Here is a 21,503-nt window from a genome sequence, read left to right as displayed (position 1 = left end):
GGTCTTTTCACCTGCTAGCCACTTGGCCACTTGGCCACTACGTGACAAAAGGTAAAAGTCTATAAATACTCCTCAACCTTCATTGAGGAAAGGATCCACAAATTGACCTAATAACCACTATTCATCTGGTAATATCTTCCTTATCTCTCTACAATATACTCTTAGCCAAGTAACAACAACTTACCTCTCTAAGTTAACTGACTTGAGCGTCGGAGTGAGTACGCTCGGCCAAAGCCGAGCCCTCAGTTTGTTCATCGTTTCAGGATAGATCAAAGGAGAATTCAAGCAAGGACATTTTTCTACGAGCTACGAGTGGTACCAAATATCTGCTCTGGAATTACACCCGGAACAGTTATGCATTTTCTTTACACAGAATGTTAAAATTTTATCATAATATTAATTCGAATAAGTATTCCATTAGATTATTTTATATAATTTGTTGCGACACGGAATTTAGCGCATGTTCGAAAAGACGGATATCTAAATAATTAAATACGTTGCACACTCATGGGTCCCACCATAACCTGGATTTTCCAAAAAAAAAAAAAGAAAAAAAAAATGTATTTATGACGTGGCGCACTGTACAATGAGTATTGCCTTCTGAATTTATATAGATAAGATTTATTTGTTTATTTTGTAGAGTAAAAAGAAAATTAAAAATAGCTTTCACTGCTTGCTGAAATCTATATTAACTCGGTTTGCTATCATTGTCACCTACCAATTTCGGTGTGCGCGGCTGGTACTTTAGATGCCGAGTTTTATATTCCAAGTACATTTCTCTTCATTATTGATATTTTTTAAAAAAATCTTGTACACTGTATTTTAAAAAAATCATGTTTTCATTATATTTACTGTGCAAGGTAAAATTATTCATAACAAAAATACTTGTTATTCATTTTGTAATTCATTCTCGATGTATTTTCGATTCGTATATAAGTGTAATTTTTTCCTGAAATTATGTAATTTTATTGTGTAATTTTGGTTTACTAATTATGTAATTTTGTAATTAATTCCGCGTAAATGTTATTCATTTTCTTAACACGGAATGTATAAAATTTTATCATAATATTAATTTGAAGAAATATTCCGTAAGATGACTTTATATAATTTGTTGCGAGACGGATTTAAGCGCATGCTTTGAAAGACGGATATCTTAGTAATTAAATACGTTGCACACACATGGGTCCCACCATAATCTCGATTTTCAAAAAAAAAAAATGAATTAATGACGTGGCGCGCTCTCTGATGAGTATTGTCTTCTGCTTTTATATAGATAAGATTATCACAAATAATAGCAGAGCTAAAAAAACTCTTTTCAAGGTCCCAAAAAAACATATAGGAGTACCTATTTATTCTTTTTTTTTTTACCAAAGAATTAGACAAAAATACACCAAAACAAAATTGTTTCCCGTGTCCCGGTAAAGCTCTCGCGCGTGCTTCCGCTACTGATTACAAACAGTTTTTGGCTTGTTTGATTACCCCTTGTAAATGTTCTAATCCATTAGTTAAATATGATGCTGATATATGTTGAATTATGGAAAGTAGAACTTCACATAAATTTTAAATTCAGAGTTGTACGGCTTGATCTTTTCGGCTAAAATGAGTTGAACTGAACTGAATTGAGCTTAATAAAGCCGAACTTAATTGAACTGAACTTAATAAAGTTGGGCTAAACTAAACTACGAGTTAATTTATAAAAGGATGAGCTGAATTGAACTAATTAACCTGAATAATTAAATGAAGCTAAACTAAATTAAACTAAAGAAATTTACAATGAACTGAAATTAAGTTATCAGAAAGAACAGGGCTAAGCGTGCGAAGTACTCGTTCAGGGTCACGGACAGTCAGCTATGAGGCTATGGCCTATCTTGAGGGAAAGAAGGTAGACTAGATGAATTTACGAAGAAGTGGTTGGGCGATCAAGCAATAATTTTATACCTTATTAATTAGTATTAGGAGTAGTACGTACATTAAACTCATCTAACATGCATGCCTTGAATAATGATATTGAAAATATGGTGGTAACACCCGGCAAAGACTTGTCTTGATTACATAATCGGAGTGTACGTTTCAGAATTGAGTCCCAACCCAAAGTGAGGTCAGCGATGTTCTAAATTGTACTGTCCGTCGACCGTCGTAAGAAATGAAAGTAATTAACGTATGATAAAGGAGTTTTGAAGCATCGAGAGATGGAGCTGCCATGCATTGCATAATAATGCATATTATTCAAGACCACAGATGGAGCAGGCATATATATGATATCATCCTGTCCAACACAAATTAAAGTGATGTTTGGTCACCGAAAGTGTGTTTTCGTAGGCCGGGGAAATTAAGGACCTCATGCATTATTCCGCAGGTTACATTCCTTATATATACTTAAGACATTTTTGGAAACTTTATTTTCATCCCTATTCTTCACTCTTACACTTTTGAGTAGGTATATTAACTTAATTAAAGTCGGCCTATATTATTTTATAATCGCATCATCATTCCAAAATATTACCGTAAAATACCAACTATATTCGTAGGAATGGTTATCATCTTCTCTACAACATTATTATTACTAGTTTGAATGCCCGTGCGTTGCAACGGGATAATTAACTTATTTATAATGCAAAAAAAACGTTATAAGGGTTTAATGTTTACATTCCATGTCTAATGATTTTCTTACATATTATTAAAATATTCTTTCAAAAAAATAAAAGATTAATATATACGTAGGTTAACTCCTATTTATAATCACCTAACCTTATATTAATCTTTCGTTGTGAGACAGTTATACTATTTATAAGTAATATTCAACAAACTTAACTTATTTTTCTGATGTGAGACAATTCTACTATTTATACGTAGTATATATTTATCAAACCTGTATTGTTTTTCAATGTGGGACAAATAACATACTCATAATTACACCATCTTTTTTGCATTTAGTTCGACATCCAACCAGATCCTGAATATAATATTTACATTCTATGTCTAATGATTTGTTTACATATTATTAAAATATCTCTTTCCAAAGAAATAAAGGATTAATATATACGTGGGTTAACTTATTTATAATCATATAATCACTTCGCCTTATACTAATCTTTTGGTGTGGTACAATTCTACTATTTATAAGTAATATATTCACCAAACTTGGATTATTTTTTTGATGTGGGACAATTTTACTATTTATACGTAGTATATATTCATCAAACCTGCATTGTTTTTCAGAGTGGGACAAATATCATAGTCAGAATTACACCATTTTTTTTGCACTTAGTTCGACATCCAACCAGATCCCGAATACGGACAATTGCTACTCATTATATCTAATATTTATATTTAGATTTAATAATATGATCAAGTACTCTCCATTAATAATGTTCGATATTAACTTAGTTTGAATGCCCGTGTGTTGCAACGGGGTAATTAACTTATTTATAATGCAAAAAAAAAAAAAGTTATAAGGGTTTAATATTTATATACTATGTGAGACTATGTCTAATGATTTGTTTACATATTATTAAAATATTTCTTTCAAAAAAAATAAAGGATTAATATATACGTGGGTTAACTTATTTATAATCATATAATCACTCCACCTTATACTAATCTTTTGGTGTGGTACAATTCTACTATTTATAAGTAATATATTCACCAAACTTGGATTATTTTTCTGATGTGGGACAATTCTACTATTTATACATAGTATATATTCATCAAACATGCATTGTTTTTCAATGTGGGACAAATATCATACTCAGAATTACACCATTTTTTTGGCACTTAGTTCGACATCCAACAGATCCCGAATACCGAATACGGACAATTGCTACTCATTATATCTAATAGTTATATTTAAATTTAATAATATGATCAAGTACTCTCCATTAATATTTGTATTTTGTTTTTCTTCAATTTTTTTTTATCATAATTGAGATACAGAAATTTCTCGTGGTACCCTTAATTTTGTCAGATTTTCCATGTTACCCCTACTTTTAAGAACCTGCCTATGGTACTCTTGAGGTTCCATTTTTTTTTTCCCATGGTACCCCCTAATGTAAAGGCTGTTAAATGGACGTTAAGTTTGATAACGTGACAATAAAATAAAAATTAAAAAATAATACCCCCTTTATTGTTTTATTGGTACAAATTTCTCTCTCTTTTAAATGAAAATTTAATTAACTATATCATTATAATATTGGAAATTTCTCATGGTAACCTTGAACTTTGATAGATTACACATGGTACCCCTAATTTTAAGTTTCTACAAATGGTACTCATGTCTTTACCTTTTTCTTTCCCAAAATACCACTTGAATATAAAATACTTCCTCCATTCAACTCCACTCTACCATATTCCATTTTGTACACTATTCACAAATTAACATTCAATTTCGATTTTCTTTCAATACATAAGTGAAAATATATTCATGTGGGATCTTGTTTGGTTCGTCTTTACGAGTACATTAAAAATATCTAATTTTTATAATTTTTGAAACTACGTAAATAACGATATTTAGCGCGTAAAACACGCGTTGGCAAACGTGAAAAAGTAAAGTGGTAGAGTGAAGTTGAATGGAGGAAGTAAGAAATACAGAGTATATATTATGTATAATAACTAAAAGATTTTCTAAAGATTAACTTAGGTTAGAGATCATTATTCTAGAGACAGTAATACAAACTCTTTTAATAACTCTCTCTGACAATACTTAAAAGATTTTGGGTTATGACTTCTATTTATAATCATAAGATCACTTTGCCTTATGGTAATCTTCCGATGTGGGACAATTCTAATATTTATACATAGTATATTCACCACACTTACATTACTTTTCAATGTAGGACAAATAACATACTAAATACACCATTTTTTTTGCACTTGCTTTGACATCAACCCGATTTAATAATGAGAAATTACAATAAAATCTACAATCTAATGAATAATGATAACATTTTTTTGTCACAATATAATTATATAATTTTCATACGATACTTTTTTGTCAAATGAAATATAAAGTTTTTATATCAAAATTATAAACATCACTTTAATATAATATAGAAAATGTATATATATGTGACAATTCTATTATTTATACATAATATATTCACCACACCTACATTTTTTTTCAATGTGGGACATATAACATACTAAAAAGTACATATTTTTTATATCAAAAAAATTTGGGTTAATACCTAAGTTTCAAGGATTCCTCATATTTATATTTATAGAATCACTCTACCATATACTATTCTTTCGATGTGAGATACATAATTTAATTATTTAGACGTAGTATGTTCATCATGCCTACATTATTTTTCAATGTGAAAGATATAACATACCAAGAATAACATATCTCTTCTTAAAAAAACCACTACTGTATACATATTATTTTTCTTTAAAGGTAAAACCACTTAGTCTCGATCATTAATTAGATAGGGATCTCTACATCGTACATATAGCGACTCATTAACGCTTTATTACTGCATTCAGAAGACAACCATTAGTAAAATCTTTAGTTTTGTACTGTGTCAGGAGACTACCATTAGTAAAACCTTTAGTTTTGTATTTTTTTATTTTCATGTTCATGTTCTTAACTCTTTCCCGGGTATTTTCCAACGATTTCCACTTTATTTTTTATATCATATCGTAGATAATAATGATAGAAAATCTTAAGAGCTCTTTAAAACAATATTTATGAGACTCAACAAATTTTGGGTGGATACATAAGTTCCAAATATGCATCCTATTTATAATCATAGGATCAAATCACCTTATACTAATCTTTGGATGTGGGATAATTCTACTATTTATATGTAGTATATTCACCACACCTACGTTATTTTCTAATGTGGGACAAAACATACTAAAAATTACACAATTTTACATATTAAGAAGTACACCATCTTTAATATGTGCAAATAATATGAAATTTATACTCTAATAATAGCATTTTTTACCACAAAACTAATTATATTATTTTCATAATTTTTTTAGCGATATTTTTTTGCCAAACGAAATGTAAAAGTTTGATATAAAAATTGGAAATATCATTTGAATATAATTTAGGAAATATACATATTATAATAATTAAAAGATTTTCCACTTTATTTTTTACATAAAAAATTATACTTTCCTAAATTAATTTTGGATGATGTGGACGCTCTCAGATCGCTCGAAAAAACTCTCTTTTATATATATATATATAGATATATAGATTAAGCTCTGTTTCGACATATAGTTAGAAAAATAGGTGGATTGTGGACTGACGTGAGAAATGAGATTGTCAGTAGAATTTATCACATTCATCACCACCGACCTTCCTTTAAATAAGCCCACCTTCTCTTCCGCTCATCATCCATAAATTATCTTGAACAAGTAAATCACACCACCAACACTGAGCCCACAGCCTAGTGAGCCATAACATAATAATTCCTTTTATAATTAAACAAATATTGAGTTGGGTTAAAACTTCCAACACAAGTAATAAATCTACTAAGTGTTACAATATGCATAAAATTGAAAATTGATGATATGCATGTAACTTTAGGAGGTGTTAATGAATGAAACATTCATTTGTTAACTTTACGTGAAAATGAGACAAAACATATGAATTGTGTTTTAATTCATATGTGTATAACATGAAGTGATTTATGATTTAAAATCTAACGTCACTTTCACGTGGTTATATAAAGGATGGTAAATCCTTTGGAAAAGATATCTCACAAAATTATAATCAAACAAGGTGACTAGTAAATAAAATTACAGTCGGGGTTTGAGGGTGAGAGGCAGTATAACGGGTGTTATAATACAATAATTTAGGAGGTTATTCTAGGGGTGATATTAGTGGCATTGACTAATATTACTAGAGGGCTAAAGGTTGTTATCTTATATTATTATGGGTTTCGAATTGGTATTTATTCGGGACGGTTACGTTGTACTGGTACTATATTATTATAGTGGATTCTAGTCGATTTGGCTAGTGGGTTTTACTTCCGGTTTGGAAGGTTTTGCCCTGTGTTTGACCCTAAAATATTGTCTCATCTTAATATTGCTTACATTTCTTTACTTTTATGGTGTACTTGTCGATTGGTTGCTTCCGTTGCGCGTGGGAGATTGGCGCTAATTTCCCAATATATTGGAGTTCACTATTAATAAAGAATAATTTACATTTGCTTTATTTCCCCCTCACAAAAGAAAGCAAATGTAACAACTTATTCATTTAAACATAGAGAGCAACTCTACTTTATTTATGTATAATTTCACCAAATAAACAATTTATGTTTTCAACATTTTATTAGACAGACGGTTAGATTACAATTGAAAGTAGTTTTGTTAACCAGAGCCCAAGCACATGATTGTGAGAGCTGGATTGCATTTAGGAGGACTAGTTTTTTTGTGGGAATTGGAGATGACTCGATTTTTTTAGAAAAATAAAACGACGAATTACTAATGTGATAATGTAGCTAATTGATGTAAAACAAAATCGATGTTAAATAAAAAAAGCTTGGATGTGGATCATACACGTACAAACTTTCCCTGCACCATCTCGTTTTCGTAAAAACGGCCTTATCTTTCTCGTTTTCTATCTGTTTAAGGCGTTTGACCTACGATTAGAACCATAAGACGACAATAATTAAGCTATCACCTTCAATTAGAATTAGTTCATTCTCCTGTCTAGAATTCAAGTTATGATCGTTTAAAGTTGACCCTTGTTGTAGACGAACTCCAAACTTGTTGTTTTAGGGTGGGGTTTATGTTCTTGTTACTTCTTGTGCTTCTAAATCTTTGTTTTAATGCTCGTTTATTTTGAATGGTCATTTGTGGTAGTCGTTTAAAATGGCGTCTAAATGGTTCAATCGATTAGTTTAATTACGTTAATTGGTCGTTTCGATTTGTTTGATGACGTTGTCAACTTGTCATGATGAAAACCATTTTTTATTTATTTTACTTTGAAAATTGATTATATGCACAATTAAGGGAATAGTTATGAAAGGGGGAAAGATAGAAGATTGTCAAGGATATATTTAGCAGCAATCCATAGGAAAATGTAGGAGGCGGAAATTGGATGGGCCGGCCCAGTTGAGTAGACAATTTAGCATGGTCGCTCGTTTTTTGGGGGTCTAACCGATGCCGCGTTTACTTAACCAACCTGCTAAACATGTAGGAGTGGGCCGAAAAGAAAACATTGCAAGTTGTGATGAAGTATTAAAGGGTGACCCGACCCACTTGAAAAGTGATTAAATTGAGGGTATGGATGGTATTGTCGGTGTTGAGTTGTTGACTGTTTAGTGGATATTCATATGATATTTCATATTTTGTGGGACACAGAACAGAAATCATCACAAATTATTGTTGCGTTTGTTTTAGTGATGGGAGTAATCGAGAAGTTGTTTATATTGATACAAAAAGAAGACTTTAATTAAGTAGAATCTGAATTACTTTCCCAATTGGAGCGTTATCGAAGAATACTGGGAAGTGGAGTATTTCATAGTAGCATTTCAATGGGGATAGTGAGTACGATAATGGGGTTTTGTGGATTTGGGTTTGGAACTAGCTTTGGACTTGTTCTTGGTTATTACTTCTTCTTCTACTTCCAGTCTTCTGATGTCAAGGTTTGTCAATTGTCTTTATATAATCAAATCTATTACTCACTCTTTTGATGCTGTCAACTACTACTCACTTAACTCTACTACTGTCTTGTCTTCATATACAACCTAGTACCTACCATGTAGTAAGTATTACTTCTTCAAGTTTTATGGTAAAATCCAACAAGCATTGCCAGCATAATTTATGTATTAATTCACTACTTATATTTGCCAGGATCCTGAGATTTGTTCTTTGACCGACTTAGATGCCGAAATATTGGCAAGGTTGCTTCCGGATATACCTCTTTGGGTCAAAAATCCCGATTTTGATCGTGTATGCCTCTTTCTTTTTTTATCATTTTCTTATCTTCACTAACTAACCTTGATTATTTATTAGTTTCTCATTTCAATTTGCTTAATTTTCTCAAGGTTGACTGGCTTAACAAGTTCATAGAGCATATGTGGCCTTATCTCAACAAGGTTATTTGTATTTTCAAACACTCTCCACTTGCTAATCTTCATTACGACTTGCTAATCTTTATTATTTGCAGGCAATTTGTAAAACTGCAACTGATATATCCAAGCCCATCATCGCTGACCAAATTCCAAAGTACAAAATCCAGTCTGTAGATTTTCAAACACTTTGCCTGGGCACCTTGCCCCCAACTTTTCAAGGTTTCATTCTCCTTCCTATCCATCACGACCACCATATATTATGTCTTCTTTTCTAGATTTGAGCATGTCATTGAAAACCAAGGTTATAGATTATTTCAGTTCTGTTAGCCAGCGAGTTGAACTTTGCATATACAAGTTTTTTCAGCTTTACACAAGTAGAGATGCAAATGAATTGTTGCATAAAAATTCATAGTCAGTTGGTATCATGTCAGGAATGAAGGTGTACATGACTGAAGAAAAAGAGTTGATTATGGAACCCGTGTTAAGGTGGGCAGGAAATCCTAACATTCTTGTTGCAGTTAAAGCTTTTGGACTGAAAGCCACTGTCCAGGTAAAAACAGTATACTAACAGACCATCCATAATAAACACAATATCAACAACTACTCCTGCTTGCCTACTTTAGCCTGCATGTTGTACTTTCACATGAACTGATGAATTGATTAAATAATGCTTCAGGTGGTTGATCTCCAAGTATTTGCTCATCCACGTATCACATTGAAGCCTCTTGTGCCAGCATTTCCCTGTTTTGCCAAGATATTCGTTTCTCTCATGGAAAAGGTGGCCAATGTTTATTCCGATTACTTCACCTATAAATGTTCTGCAAGGTGGTTGTAGGTGTGTCTGTCAATCAGTCTCCTGTGAAATGGTCTCTAATTAATATAATGTGAGAGTAACTCAATCCAAGTATTCAACTAAAATTCCCACCCCTATACAAATTAACCCACAAGAGACTGAATTAAAGAAATAATGACCCATAATGGGTCAATCTCGTAATAATCATCATGAGACTCTCTCATGTGAAATTGTGTCTGTCTTCATATGAAGACAATTACATAAGCCTCGTCAGATCCCCACACTTCTTGTACAGTGGTCTCACTCTTCCAATAATATTTCCCAGGTTCAGGTCATAGTCCTTTGCCGTGGTTGCCTGTTGAAGTCAGATTCTGTTGTTTAGTCATCTACCAAATTTGTATTTCTCTGTTTATTCGCTCTTAGCGCCTGAACATCTAAAACTTGCAGCCCCATGTGGATTTTGGATTAAAATTGCTCGGTGCAGATGCTATGGCAATTCCAGGCTTGTATAGGTTTGTTCAGGTTTGTTGCCTACTATAATTATTTCTCTCTTAGCTTCCTTCCAATTTATACTTACTTTATTTCCCCCATTTTGTTAGGCTATAAATCTGTGTGCAGAAACAGGTAACAGGTGTTTGAAACAGCTTTTAAAAAATGTAATTTATAACATGTATAATATGCAACAGTTGACTAAGAAACAGGATTTCGTAAAGATAGGAAACTATAATCCTTAAACTCATGATGGTGAAATTTTGTAGTTGATAAGGTACTCTTTTACTGAAGTTATTACATGTGGATGTATGTATGTCATGTAGGAAAAAATAAAAGATCAGGTTGGGCAGATGTATCTATGGCCTAAAACCCTTGAAATACCTATACTGGATCCTAAAATGTAAGTGAAATACTTTATAATGTTCTCTTTTAATGCGATCGTAGTCATGCAATCAGTGATAACTGCTCATTATTTTCAGGGCTGGAAAGAGACCTGTGGGGATTTTACATGTTAAGGTCTTGAGAGCCATGAATCTAAGAAAGAAGGATCTCCTTGGAGGAGCTGACCCCTACGTCAAGCTGAAACTTACACAAGATAAGGCCCCTTCCAAAAAAACGACAGTCAAGTACAAGACCTTGAATCCTGAATGGAATGAAGAATTTAACATCACTGTGCGAGATCCAGAGTCTCAAGTTCTAGAGTTTTCTATGTATGACTGGGAAAAGGTAAGTAACACATATTTATCTACTGCACATATGAGCTTTGATGTAGACTCGAGTTCTTTTTTTTTGGGTTATGTTTCTCTTTTTCTTTTCCTGACTTTAAGATTGAATTTACTTGTTGTTTGGTACTTGAAGAGAGTTTCATCATATATGTTTTCAATCTAAAATCTAGGTTGGCAAACATGAAAAGATGGGGATAAACGTTGTTCCTTTGAAAGATCTTACACCTGATGAAACTAAAGAGTTCGTTTTACCGCTTCTGAAAACTATGGATCCCAATGACGTTCAAAATGAGAAATCACGTGGTCAGCTTGTTCTTGAAATTACATACAAATCATTTAAGGGCGAAGATGTACATGATGATGCTGAAGATTCTGGAGAAGTTGAGAAGGCTCCTGAAGGAACACCAGCTGGTGGTGGTATGCTTGTGATCATTATCCACCAAGCTCAAGATGTTGAAGGAAAGCATCACACCAATCCTTATGTACGTCTACTGTTTAGAGGTGAAGAGAAGAAAACTAAGGTACGACATTGGATATTAATTAATTTCCCTTTAAAGGTTTCTGCATGTAACATATCACATGTTTACCTCAATGGTTAGCTTGTCTTTATCACAGTTCTAAGGACGTGTCTGACGCTCAGACGCGGTACGAGGGATAAATTGGAAGGGTTTTCATGAGTCTGAGTTTGGATCTTGGGCTCTTGGCTTCCAAGACTCAAATTCAGACATTTTGTTGAAAAAGTGGATACCAGAAATTGTTTTAGAGGGTTTTAATTAGTCTAAATTAAATATGAATTTGTAATTGTGAGGATAATATATTTTAGTGTTGAGATTCACGTAAAGTCTGAGGAGAAAGAGAGTGTTCGAGGACTTCCGTTCCTATCATTGAGAACTCATTATTTGTCCGGTGCAACAATAAAATTCTGACTGGTTGTTCTATTTCTGACTTTATGCGACATTTGCAGACCGTAAAGAAGAATAGAGACCCCCGATTCGGTGAGGAGTTTTCTTTTACGTTGGAGGAACCACCAACTGACGACAGAGTCCATGTGGAAGTGTGCAGTGTATCCTCTAGGATAGGTTTGCTTCATCCAAAGGTATGTTGTAAAACAGGCGCTTTTGTCTCTTTTAACATATTTTGGTAGCTCTATATTATGTCAATTACTCGATTGACATTATTGTATTTCATACTCTTGCGTGATCTTCTCAACCAGGAAAATCTGGGGTTTGTTGATATCAGTCTTAGAGATGTGGTCAATAATAGAAGAATCAATCAAAGTTACAATCTTATTGACTCTAAAAATGGCCGGATTCAGATTGAGCTGCAATGGAGAACATATTAGGATTGCCATTACGATGTCATTCCAAGATTTAGAGCACTTGCCTCAATTGTTATTCTTTGCCCGACATGTTCAGGTTGGGCAATTCTTGTATAATTTGTGTCTGAGATTGCTAGTTACATTGGCATTATCAAAACCTTGTAGATGCAAGCTTTCTGAACTAGCCTGTTGATGCTAAAAACTGTATTTGTTGATCCACATCGTACTCCATAGTTGTCTTACAGTGAAGATTCCCAATTTTTTGTCTCGACAGGTTGTGAATCTTGTGATATTGTTGCTTTTGTAATTTGTATATACATTTCGAGTGAAACAAGGGTAGTTTTACCCATAAAAATTGTGATGTTGATATTCTAGCTTTTGTAAATGCATTTCACGTGCCTATTGCTCTTGATGCTCCTTAGAAGAAGTTAGAAGGAATAGCCTTGATTACAGATTGCCTGAACTCACATGTCTGCAGAAACCAAGTGTAGCCAAGGTTGGTTTCCATATGCTTTTTGATTGATATGGGCTTCTGCATGAAGTGTTTTTCAGCCTAAAACGGTTCTTCTGTACCGGATAAAAGCCACCACTAACACATTAAGTACTTAATCCTAATAGTTCCTACTTTTAAAATTGTGGAACAATGGTCTACTTGCTGGGAAAAGGGCTACACAAGAAAAGGAGCATGGACTAAGGAAGAAGATGAAAAACATGAGAACCCACATCGGGGTTCGTGGGCTGGTGGAGGTCCTTACCAGAGATGGGTGGATTAGAGAAGTGTGGTGAAAGTTACAGGTTTAGATGCATGAATTATCTCTGCCCCATTTTGCCTCAAGCATGGAAACTTGACCCAAGTAGTGAAGTAGAGGATGAACTTGGTCATTATCAAGTTACATGGTTTGCTAGTTATCTGGAGTACTCCTTTAGTATTTATTTGACGCCTTGACGGTTATGTATGGTGGTATCATTTATCAAATACCGATGAATTTTGAATCATGGATGTCCTCAAGAGCTTTGACTCTAGTTCGGACGTATGCAATTCGACCATATCAGATGCAAACATGAAAGTAACATCCTAAAGTAGACATGATCTTGAATCAACAATAACCTTAAATAAGCAATCTTAAAAAGAACGGGAATGATTCAAAATGGCTAAATTTAATTAAAAAAAAAAAAACAGTAATCACCACAGTTCAAATATTACTCTTTAGCTGACCACAAACTCAAAAATAACCTTTGTCAAAAAAAAAAAAAAAAAACTCAAAAATAAATAAATAATGAAAGCAGAAAAAAGAAGAAAGCATTTAAGAATTTGGTTGATTTATCCAAGTATCCGACCCAGATGTAGTCATGTAGGTTGAGTGGTTGACTATGCTGGTAGTGTGACTAGTGTCTCAAGTCTCAAGAGTGAAGGGTGGGTGATATTTGAAATATATAGAGTGGGGGATTGGGATTGCGCCCAAAAATTGAAAATTAAAAATAGAAAATTGAAAATGGAAGAAAAGGGGTGTCCATCTACGGTGACCATTCGGCGTAATCCACCCCGGCGAGCACGCCCAACCCCTTCCTCCGCAAACATCTCCGCATTTCCATTGGCCGATATCTTATCTATCGACGTCACTAATCAATCAACCTCTACCAATTCCAATTCCAATAATTCGGATTCAAATCTCAAGGTGTTCCTGAGGGTGAGAGGTGTAGCCAATAAGCAGAAGAAGAGTTGTGTAATTGTCAACGATGATTTGCATTCCGTCACCGTTACGCCTCCTTCCTGCGCCTCAGGTCGCTCCAAGTCGGAGGTCTACACCGGGTTCTCTCATGTTTTCTCACCTCTTTCCACACAGGATGAGGTTTACGATACGATGATGAAGCCTTTTGTGGAGGACTTCCTTAAGGGAACTAGTTCTCTTTTGGCAGCTTTGGGTCCCACTGGCTCTGGTAAGACCCATACCATCTTCGGCTCTCCTCAACGTCCTGGTTTGCTTCCTCGCGCCCTTGCTCACATCTTTAATTCTAGTTCTAGGACCTCATCATTTTACATGTCTATTTTTGAGATCTCTATTGAAAAAGGAAAGTCGGAAAAGTTGTGTGATTTGTCACCGGATGCCACTCATATCTTCATGCAACAGTCGGTTGTTAAGGGCCTCAAACAGGTTTTAATCAAGGATGTTGAGCAAGCTGAAGCTATTGTAGCTGCTGCAATGTTAAAACGCGCCACCGCCGTCACTAACTCAAATGCTCACTCTAGGTACCTACCTACCTACTTTTACTCCATTTTCCCCACTCATTCACTTCCTAATATTCATTCATCTTCTTATTCATCAAGCCGTTCGCAGTGCATTATTAACATAACATATACCCTTGATGAGAGGGACACTGAACTGACTTTTGTTGACCTTGCTGGTGCTGAGAGGGAGAGAAAGACTGGAAATCAGGTTTACTTCTTTTTCTATCAACAATACTATTTCATTTCTGCACTAGAGTATATGCTCAAAATCATGTATTGAAAACAGTTTCAATCTTTGTTTACCTTGTGTGGCCATCCATATATACCTCCCCTACACTCGTCCTTTTTCGTCAATATTCTCTTCCTATAATTGTTTTTTCTTTTTTCTTTTTTTCATTGCAGGGTGGAAGGCTGCTTGAAAGTAATTTCATCAATAACACATCAATGGTTTTCGGTTTGTGTCTCAGAGTATGTGTCCCTCTACATTGCATGCCTTTATAATTTATCTACTGACAGTTGTGTGTATGTAGCTGTACTGTTGTTGTCACAATTAACTGATAGATTTTACTTTCTTTTCAAGTCATTGTTGGAGCATCAAAAGAACCCCAAAAAGCCACTGCAGAAACACTTCCAGAGCTCACTGGTAATTTTGTAAATTAATTTTTAGAAAACAATAAGATACTAATATCTTGCCCAATGATGAATTACTTATATTTTGTCCTTTTTTTTTACTGAAAAGCTGACCAGATATCTACGAGATTATCTTGAAGGTCGGAAGCGCATGGCTTTGGTAGGTCATCTCAACATTTAAATATTATAGAGTATCTTCTAATGCATTTGGTTTTCAGTACAAAAAATGAAGCAGTATGTAACTTGTAATCTAAGAATATATATGTACAGTAATTTTTTGGTGGAACATGTTACTGAGGTATTGACTATTGACCTTGTCTTTTCTCAGATATTGACAGCAAGATCTGGCCCAGAAGACTATTTTGATGCATCTTTTCTGCTAAGGCAGGCATCGCCGTTTATGGAGATCAAGTAAAATCTACCTCAAAGTCGCCTTCGATATTTCTCAATATACACTGTTTTATCACGAAGTCTCATCTCTTCTGTTCCTGTTAGGTTCCAAAATATGGAAGAAACTTCCAAGTTACCTGGCAATAAGAGGCGCAAACAAATGACTTGCAGTGACAATCAGAAAAGAGTGAAGTTGAGTAATGCTGATGAGAAGGTACTATTTAAATGTTCAGTAAACCTCTCTTAAGACGGCAGTATCTATCTTAAGATGAAAACGGGTTAAGTATGCTCCCACTTGCATATGTAAGACAACACTTTTGTTAGCCCCTAGGCATCCTACTTTTGTCTCATTTACCAAGCTTAACCCGTTTTAAATTTAAGACGAATATTGCCGTCTTAAACAAGAATTTGTGATAAATGTTTAGGATTATGTCTGCTTTTGGCTTTATGTTTTATTTGTTTATTTTCCCCTCAAAAAATGCACAAATGCTTGCCTGACAATGTAACTTATGGTTGTTGCAAACAAAATGATACCTGTTCCATAAAACTTGCCAACGCCATAATTAAAGAAGCGTTATCTCAGGAGTTAAGTTGGGAGATTTGTGATTCCTTGTGTTTTCCTTTAACTGCGTTTTGCGTTTGTCTTTATTTATGATAATTGACTTTACAGCAAAGCCTTTTGAATTGTTTTTGGTATTTTGTGTTCCAGTCACCTGGAGATTGGTGGTAGTCAATCAATTTATATGCCTTCCTTTCCAATATTTACTTATGCATTTTCTTAGTGTAATGACTATAATGAGAGCGTTGCTTGAGAAAGCTAACAGACACCTGTGGACTATAATCAATGTGAATGACCTACTGTAAATCTTGACCCTTCTAATGCCACTATCACTATTCATATAGTGTTATGGTGGTTAAATACACTTCCCTAAAAGACTAATTTGGGAATGGATGTCCATGTATTCATTAACAACAACAACATTACTCTAGTGCCTCAATGGCTCCCGCAAATTGCGGGTAGGGGGTCCGGATGTACCCAGTCTTACACTCTTACCCTTGTATTAGCAACATAAAGAGACTGTTTTCGAATGACCCAAAATGAAAATTGCGTCGAAAACTACATTGAATGACTGGTACTTTACTATCGAAAAAAGTGCAATCACTTTAGTGAGCCATTTTGCTTTATTCCATCATAATCCGGAATCAAAGAGTAATGAGTCTTTGGCTCCATGGAAATATGACAATGTAGACTAAATATATCCGATATTTTCTTTCTCATCTCTGTGCTATTAGTGCTTTTTTTTCCTCAGCTCAAAAAAGTAATATTAATTCGTATTTTCCCTTTCTTTATGTCGAAATACCGTTTTATCCAATATGGCAATATGTCTCTTGTGTACATAAATATTCTTGCAAAGATTATAAAGTTTCTATTTTCTATTCCATCGTTTATCTGTTACCGGAGAGGGATGCTATTTGAAAAGGATACAGTTAAGCTAGGAGCCTAGCGGAGGAAAAAAAACTAGCTAGTCATGGCTTAGCTGCATCTTCTCAGAATCTCAGCACTAGAATCAAGGACCAAATTTCTAAAATGTAGCTTTTGTTTAGAGGGAGATTTTTATTTGTCTCAACTCTCAGATTCTTTTTCTATTCTAATAATGCGGTTTATCTTTTTTTTTTTCCCCCTTATCAAGGCCACTTTAATTTTCAATAACTGTCCTCTGGATCTCCATATGCGCTTATTTCCAGATTCTAGGTGCTCTAGAATTTGTTGACTCTAAAGTTCTTTGTTATAGAAAGTTTGAGATGAGGAGATGCTATTCATGGCAAGCTGGCAGCAACATGCTTTAACTAGTTTTTCTATTTAGTAGCGTGTATGTGCTTGTACTCGTTGGACTACAGCATTCTTGCTTGACTTCCTAGTTTTTTTTTTTTTGTAGGATGGGGTGGAGAGGACTACAGGAGGACTAAGCAAGTTTTCCAATGAAGGTTTATGTCCATGCTTATTCATATTTTTCTCTCGTCCCTCTATGCTTTATGTATTATGAAACCACTTATCTGAACTTTAAGTGGCTGAAAGTGCAGACATCTCTAATAAAGTTAATGACGATAGCATGGAAGCAAGTGAAGCCGCCCTTGCAGAGGTAAATAATCCTAATGCAAAGCTACAAAGAGATTATTACGTCATGCAAGGTTTTGCGAAGGCTTTGTGGAATGTTCTGAAGCAGTATAAGGAGAAAGTCAAGGTAGCAACTCAATAACAATCTTGTAACAGCTTGGCCAATGCAGTTTGTTTTGATATGCCTCTAATAGGTGGTGATTATATGGTATAGGCGATGCAAACAGAAATTGATCTACTGACTGAAAATATAAGCACTGGACATGTTCAGTATTTGGAAATGGAGAAAGAACTCCAACACTTGAAATCTTGTTGCTTTTGTCCAAGGCAACAACTCCCTAACCATCAGCCTGTTGGAATAATTGCACCTGAAGAACAGCCTAAAGCTTCTCCTTCTGAATGCAAATCACCTAGTTTCTCACCTGAAGAACAGCCTAAAGCTTCTCCATCTGAATGCAAATCACCTAGTTTCTCACAGGAGAGGGATGATTGTAATCATCTTCTGAGTGAAGTTACTGAAAGATCATTTTCAGAAGCAGGATGTAGGTGGGATAACAACGAGATTATAAGATTACCTCGACATGAGCATTCAGAGGGAAAATCTGAATTTAGTGGTCTTCAAACCCTACAAAAGAGATCCCGGGAAATTCAGGATCTTGATAATACTGTTGTTTGTGAGGTTTGTACTTCAATTTATATTCTTGCCGTAGCCGATTGTTTGAATCAAGGTCACTTGTCTGTATCATCCTTTAAACATATGGTCATAGCCTATGTTGCTTCAGCCTTCAGCTCTTCATATTACCTCCTGTACCCTTGCCTGGAACTTGACACCTGGACATGATGGTTGGATACATCATTTTAAGACAAATCATGATAATTTTTCATTTAAGTCGAATAAACAGACCCTTGGACCTTTGTCGGATAGTCTTAACTAGTACTTCCCTCCCCCCACGCCATTCACTGGAATCATACAGTTTGAATAAACTACTCCTCAGAGTCCTCACATATATTCAATTATTGGTATGATTTCAGTGAATGGGAGGGAGTATGAGTTACATACCTCATAAAACTACTCGATTCGAGGTATTAGGTAGTAGGCTTGTCTGCTACTGTTTAATAATACCCAGCCATATATTTAAATTCTGTCTTAATCAATTGTGTCTAGGTTCATCTTGGAAATTCTCCTTCAACTACCAAGACCTTGGAGTTTGTTAATGAGAAAACTGAGCATGATGCTATCTCGAGAACACCATTTCAGGGAGCTGCACTTCCATCTAATGATGTTGAAAGCTCTGTGCAACAAGATTATCAGCCATGTATTCAGGAGGTGAGCATACTTGGATTTATGTATTATTTCGATTTGCAGCCTAGTCTTGAAAGCAGTGACATATTCTTTATATTCTTGTAGGTGCATTTGTCAGCCATAAAATGCGAAATTTCACGCGAATGTGTGGGTATAGTTGATAAAGATCCAATGAAGAAAATTGATACGACTTTAAAAGGTGTAGTACTACTTCAGTTTATCAAAATTTTGTTGTTTCATTCATGTCGATAGAAAACGTTTTATCAAGATATGGGGTCTATATTCCTAGTTGGCTAGTTTCTTGGATTATGTTTTAATAGCACCAAAAAGACCTGAACAAGGCAGTTGCAGACGTGGGCTTGTGATAGTGTATCAAGTATCAACTACCAATGACCATCAATCAACAGGCAACTATGAGCAACCGTATCAACATGGTCCCATGACTCTCACCAATTAGCTTACACATTAATTTTCAGCTGTCAGATGAGCTTAAGAGCAACTTTACATTTAAACTCTCCATAAAGTTGCTCTTGTTACTTATTAGGCACCTTGAGTCCTTGACAGCATGTGCCATTTATTTACTGAGTGAGGGGTTGTCATTTTTGGACCTGTTGTGACCCGATTCTTAACTCTGAAAGGTAGTGTCACTAGATCTGTAAAAATGTTAATGCATCTTGTTTACAAGCTCTTTTCTGTGAATGTTTTTATTTACTTTACGGGGTGAGGTGGAGATAAATGATGCTCTCTCATTGTTCTATCTACCCATGCGTTTATGGAACTCCTTGACTTGATCCAGTGGGTTGATTTGCGTTTCATAATTTTTTTCTGAAAGAAATTAGTAACCTTTATCTTTCCATGTAGGGTAACTATAAATTTCCATCTTATTAATCTTTCAATTATTTTGTATTTAATTTTCAGATGCTGCTGCCCACGTCCCCAAATCGCATGTCGTTGATTTAACGGCTCATAGTGAAAACATTGGCGATAGCGTCGATGAGAAGATGGAGAAAGTAAAGTTTTACCTTCTTTTGTTTTGACTGCAATTGTACTTCAGCAGTTGTAATGGGTCATGTCTAAGCCACTGCTCTTTTTATACACCAGGAAAATGTCACAAATGCTCTTCAAAGCAACTTCAATTCTAAGCTAGAAGCCAAGGAAATTTCTCGTAATCCTTTGAAATCCGAGAGACCCAAAAGGTTAGCAAATCTCGATTGACTGGCCTTTTCCTGATTAGATGCATGGCATAGTTTGCATAATTGTTGATTGGAAACTAATGAACCTTTTTTATTTGTCAATGCGACTATTAGGCGACTGATGCCAGCTTCCTCGCTATTGTTAAGGGATTCTGGTACCTTGGATGTGTCAGATGACGATGTTAAGCACAGGGTAATGTTCTTAATTGTTTATAAATTTCCCATTGGATGTCAACAATTAGACTGTGAAGGACATTTTGAATGCATATTTGAAAACTTCTTAGTGCAATTGAGTATTTTAATGTAGCTCTGTATATACTTCTAAAACGCACCTCTTTAGGTTACTCTACAAGTGATTTGAGTCGTAAGATACTATGAAGCATGTATCTTACACGAGCCTTAATGCTTATTCGGATAGAGTGATATAATGTCAAAGGTAGGGAAGGGAATGGGAGTGGCAAATTCCAAGGAGTCTGATGGTACTGCCAGCATGGTCCTGTACAGATCTATTTCTAGCCATTAGCTATTTAATTCGCGTCTTTTTTTCTGATTTATAAGGTCACTTCATATAAGCAAATATCATGTCATGACTTTCAGGGAGGTAGAGGTGGACAAAGGTTAACTGGCGACGAATGTAAAAGAACGAAAGGCAGTGCTTCTCTACTACGAATGCTGAAGAACCATTTTCCCCGATAACTGTTGCTCACTTGCTTGGCATAGTTTTATTGTTGCTTGTAAGATAAGCCTGTAAAAATGGAGCTTCCTTTTTTGGTCGTGCTTTATTAGTTGAAATGCTGTCAGTTCTCCCTGATATGGCAAGTTAGATAGCTAGTTCATATGAGATAAGACACTAATTTGACAGATTTCGTCAAAGCAAGAGAAGCTTGCAAATTCTATCAAGTTTTTTGAATTACTATATGTATACCAACTATTGTAGTATCAGTTTGGACTTTGGCTCTTTCGCTTTTTCCTTCAGGAAAATAGAATACGGTGGAAATGATTATGTTATTGAGTAAGGAATACTCCTTCCTATTTAATGAGTTTTTTTTACCCTCTTTCTTTTTGAAATGTTAGAAAGATTTTTAAGTTTCTTTTTTAACTTTTTTTTTTTTCACATAATGGAACTTTCCACCACCGTCAAGATAGAAATAAACCTATCCCATTTTACTTGCAAAGTAGTTCTATCACCACAGCAATCAACGTCAATATACTTGCTTCAAATAAGCCTTTAGAACTCTCAAATACGCATGCTTTAAACCTTAAGTGTCGAGGGACGAGGGGTGG

General features: G+C 34.7%; 2 protein-coding genes across 4 annotated transcripts; both read left to right on the top strand.

Moving 5' to 3' along the window:
- Nucleotides 1–8,262: 8,262 nt before the first annotated feature.
- LOC141604578 (synaptotagmin-1-like) lies at nt 8,263–12,732 on the top strand. The gene is made up of 12 exons (XM_074422988.1): nt 8,263–8,603; nt 8,812–8,910; nt 9,006–9,056; nt 9,128–9,251; nt 9,464–9,582; nt 9,709–9,810; nt 10,273–10,347; nt 10,641–10,717; nt 10,797–11,043; nt 11,213–11,563; nt 12,007–12,138; nt 12,256–12,732. The coding sequence occupies exons 1-12, from the start codon at nt 8,493–8,495 to the stop codon at nt 12,382–12,384; spliced, it is 1,617 nt and encodes a 538-aa protein (XP_074279089.1). The 5' UTR covers nt 8,263–8,492; the 3' UTR covers nt 12,385–12,732.
- A 904-nt stretch (nt 12,733–13,636) lies between these two features.
- LOC141604577 (kinesin-like protein KIN-6) lies at nt 13,637–21,235 on the top strand. 3 transcript variants are annotated; one of them, XM_074422985.1, is made up of 16 exons: nt 13,637–14,608; nt 14,687–14,795; nt 14,990–15,055; nt 15,168–15,230; nt 15,327–15,377; nt 15,546–15,628; nt 15,713–15,821; nt 17,545–17,593; nt 17,690–17,850; nt 17,938–18,402; nt 18,922–19,050; nt 19,132–19,225; nt 19,945–20,036; nt 20,128–20,222; nt 20,334–20,412; nt 20,817–21,235. In XM_074422985.1, the coding sequence occupies exons 1-16, from the start codon at nt 13,854–13,856 to the stop codon at nt 20,913–20,915; spliced, it is 2,499 nt and encodes an 832-aa protein (XP_074279086.1). In that variant the 5' UTR covers nt 13,637–13,853; the 3' UTR covers nt 20,916–21,235. The 3 variants fall into 3 exon arrangements, with proteins under 3 accessions (XP_074279086.1, XP_074279087.1, XP_074279088.1); XM_074422986.1 differs by having other exon boundaries at nt 13,646–14,608; nt 18,982–19,050; XM_074422987.1 differs by having other exon boundaries at nt 13,740–14,608; nt 18,889–19,050.
- Nucleotides 21,236–21,503: the final 268 nt, after the last annotated feature.

The sequence above is a fragment of the Silene latifolia genome, chromosome 10, assembly GCF_048544455.1.
Source record: "Silene latifolia isolate original U9 population chromosome 10, ASM4854445v1, whole genome shotgun sequence".
Classification (NCBI taxonomy): domain Eukaryota; kingdom Viridiplantae; phylum Streptophyta; class Magnoliopsida; order Caryophyllales; family Caryophyllaceae; genus Silene; species Silene latifolia.
Note: the sequence above shows the minus strand (reverse complement) of the source record. Positions and strands in the feature narration are given on the sequence as shown.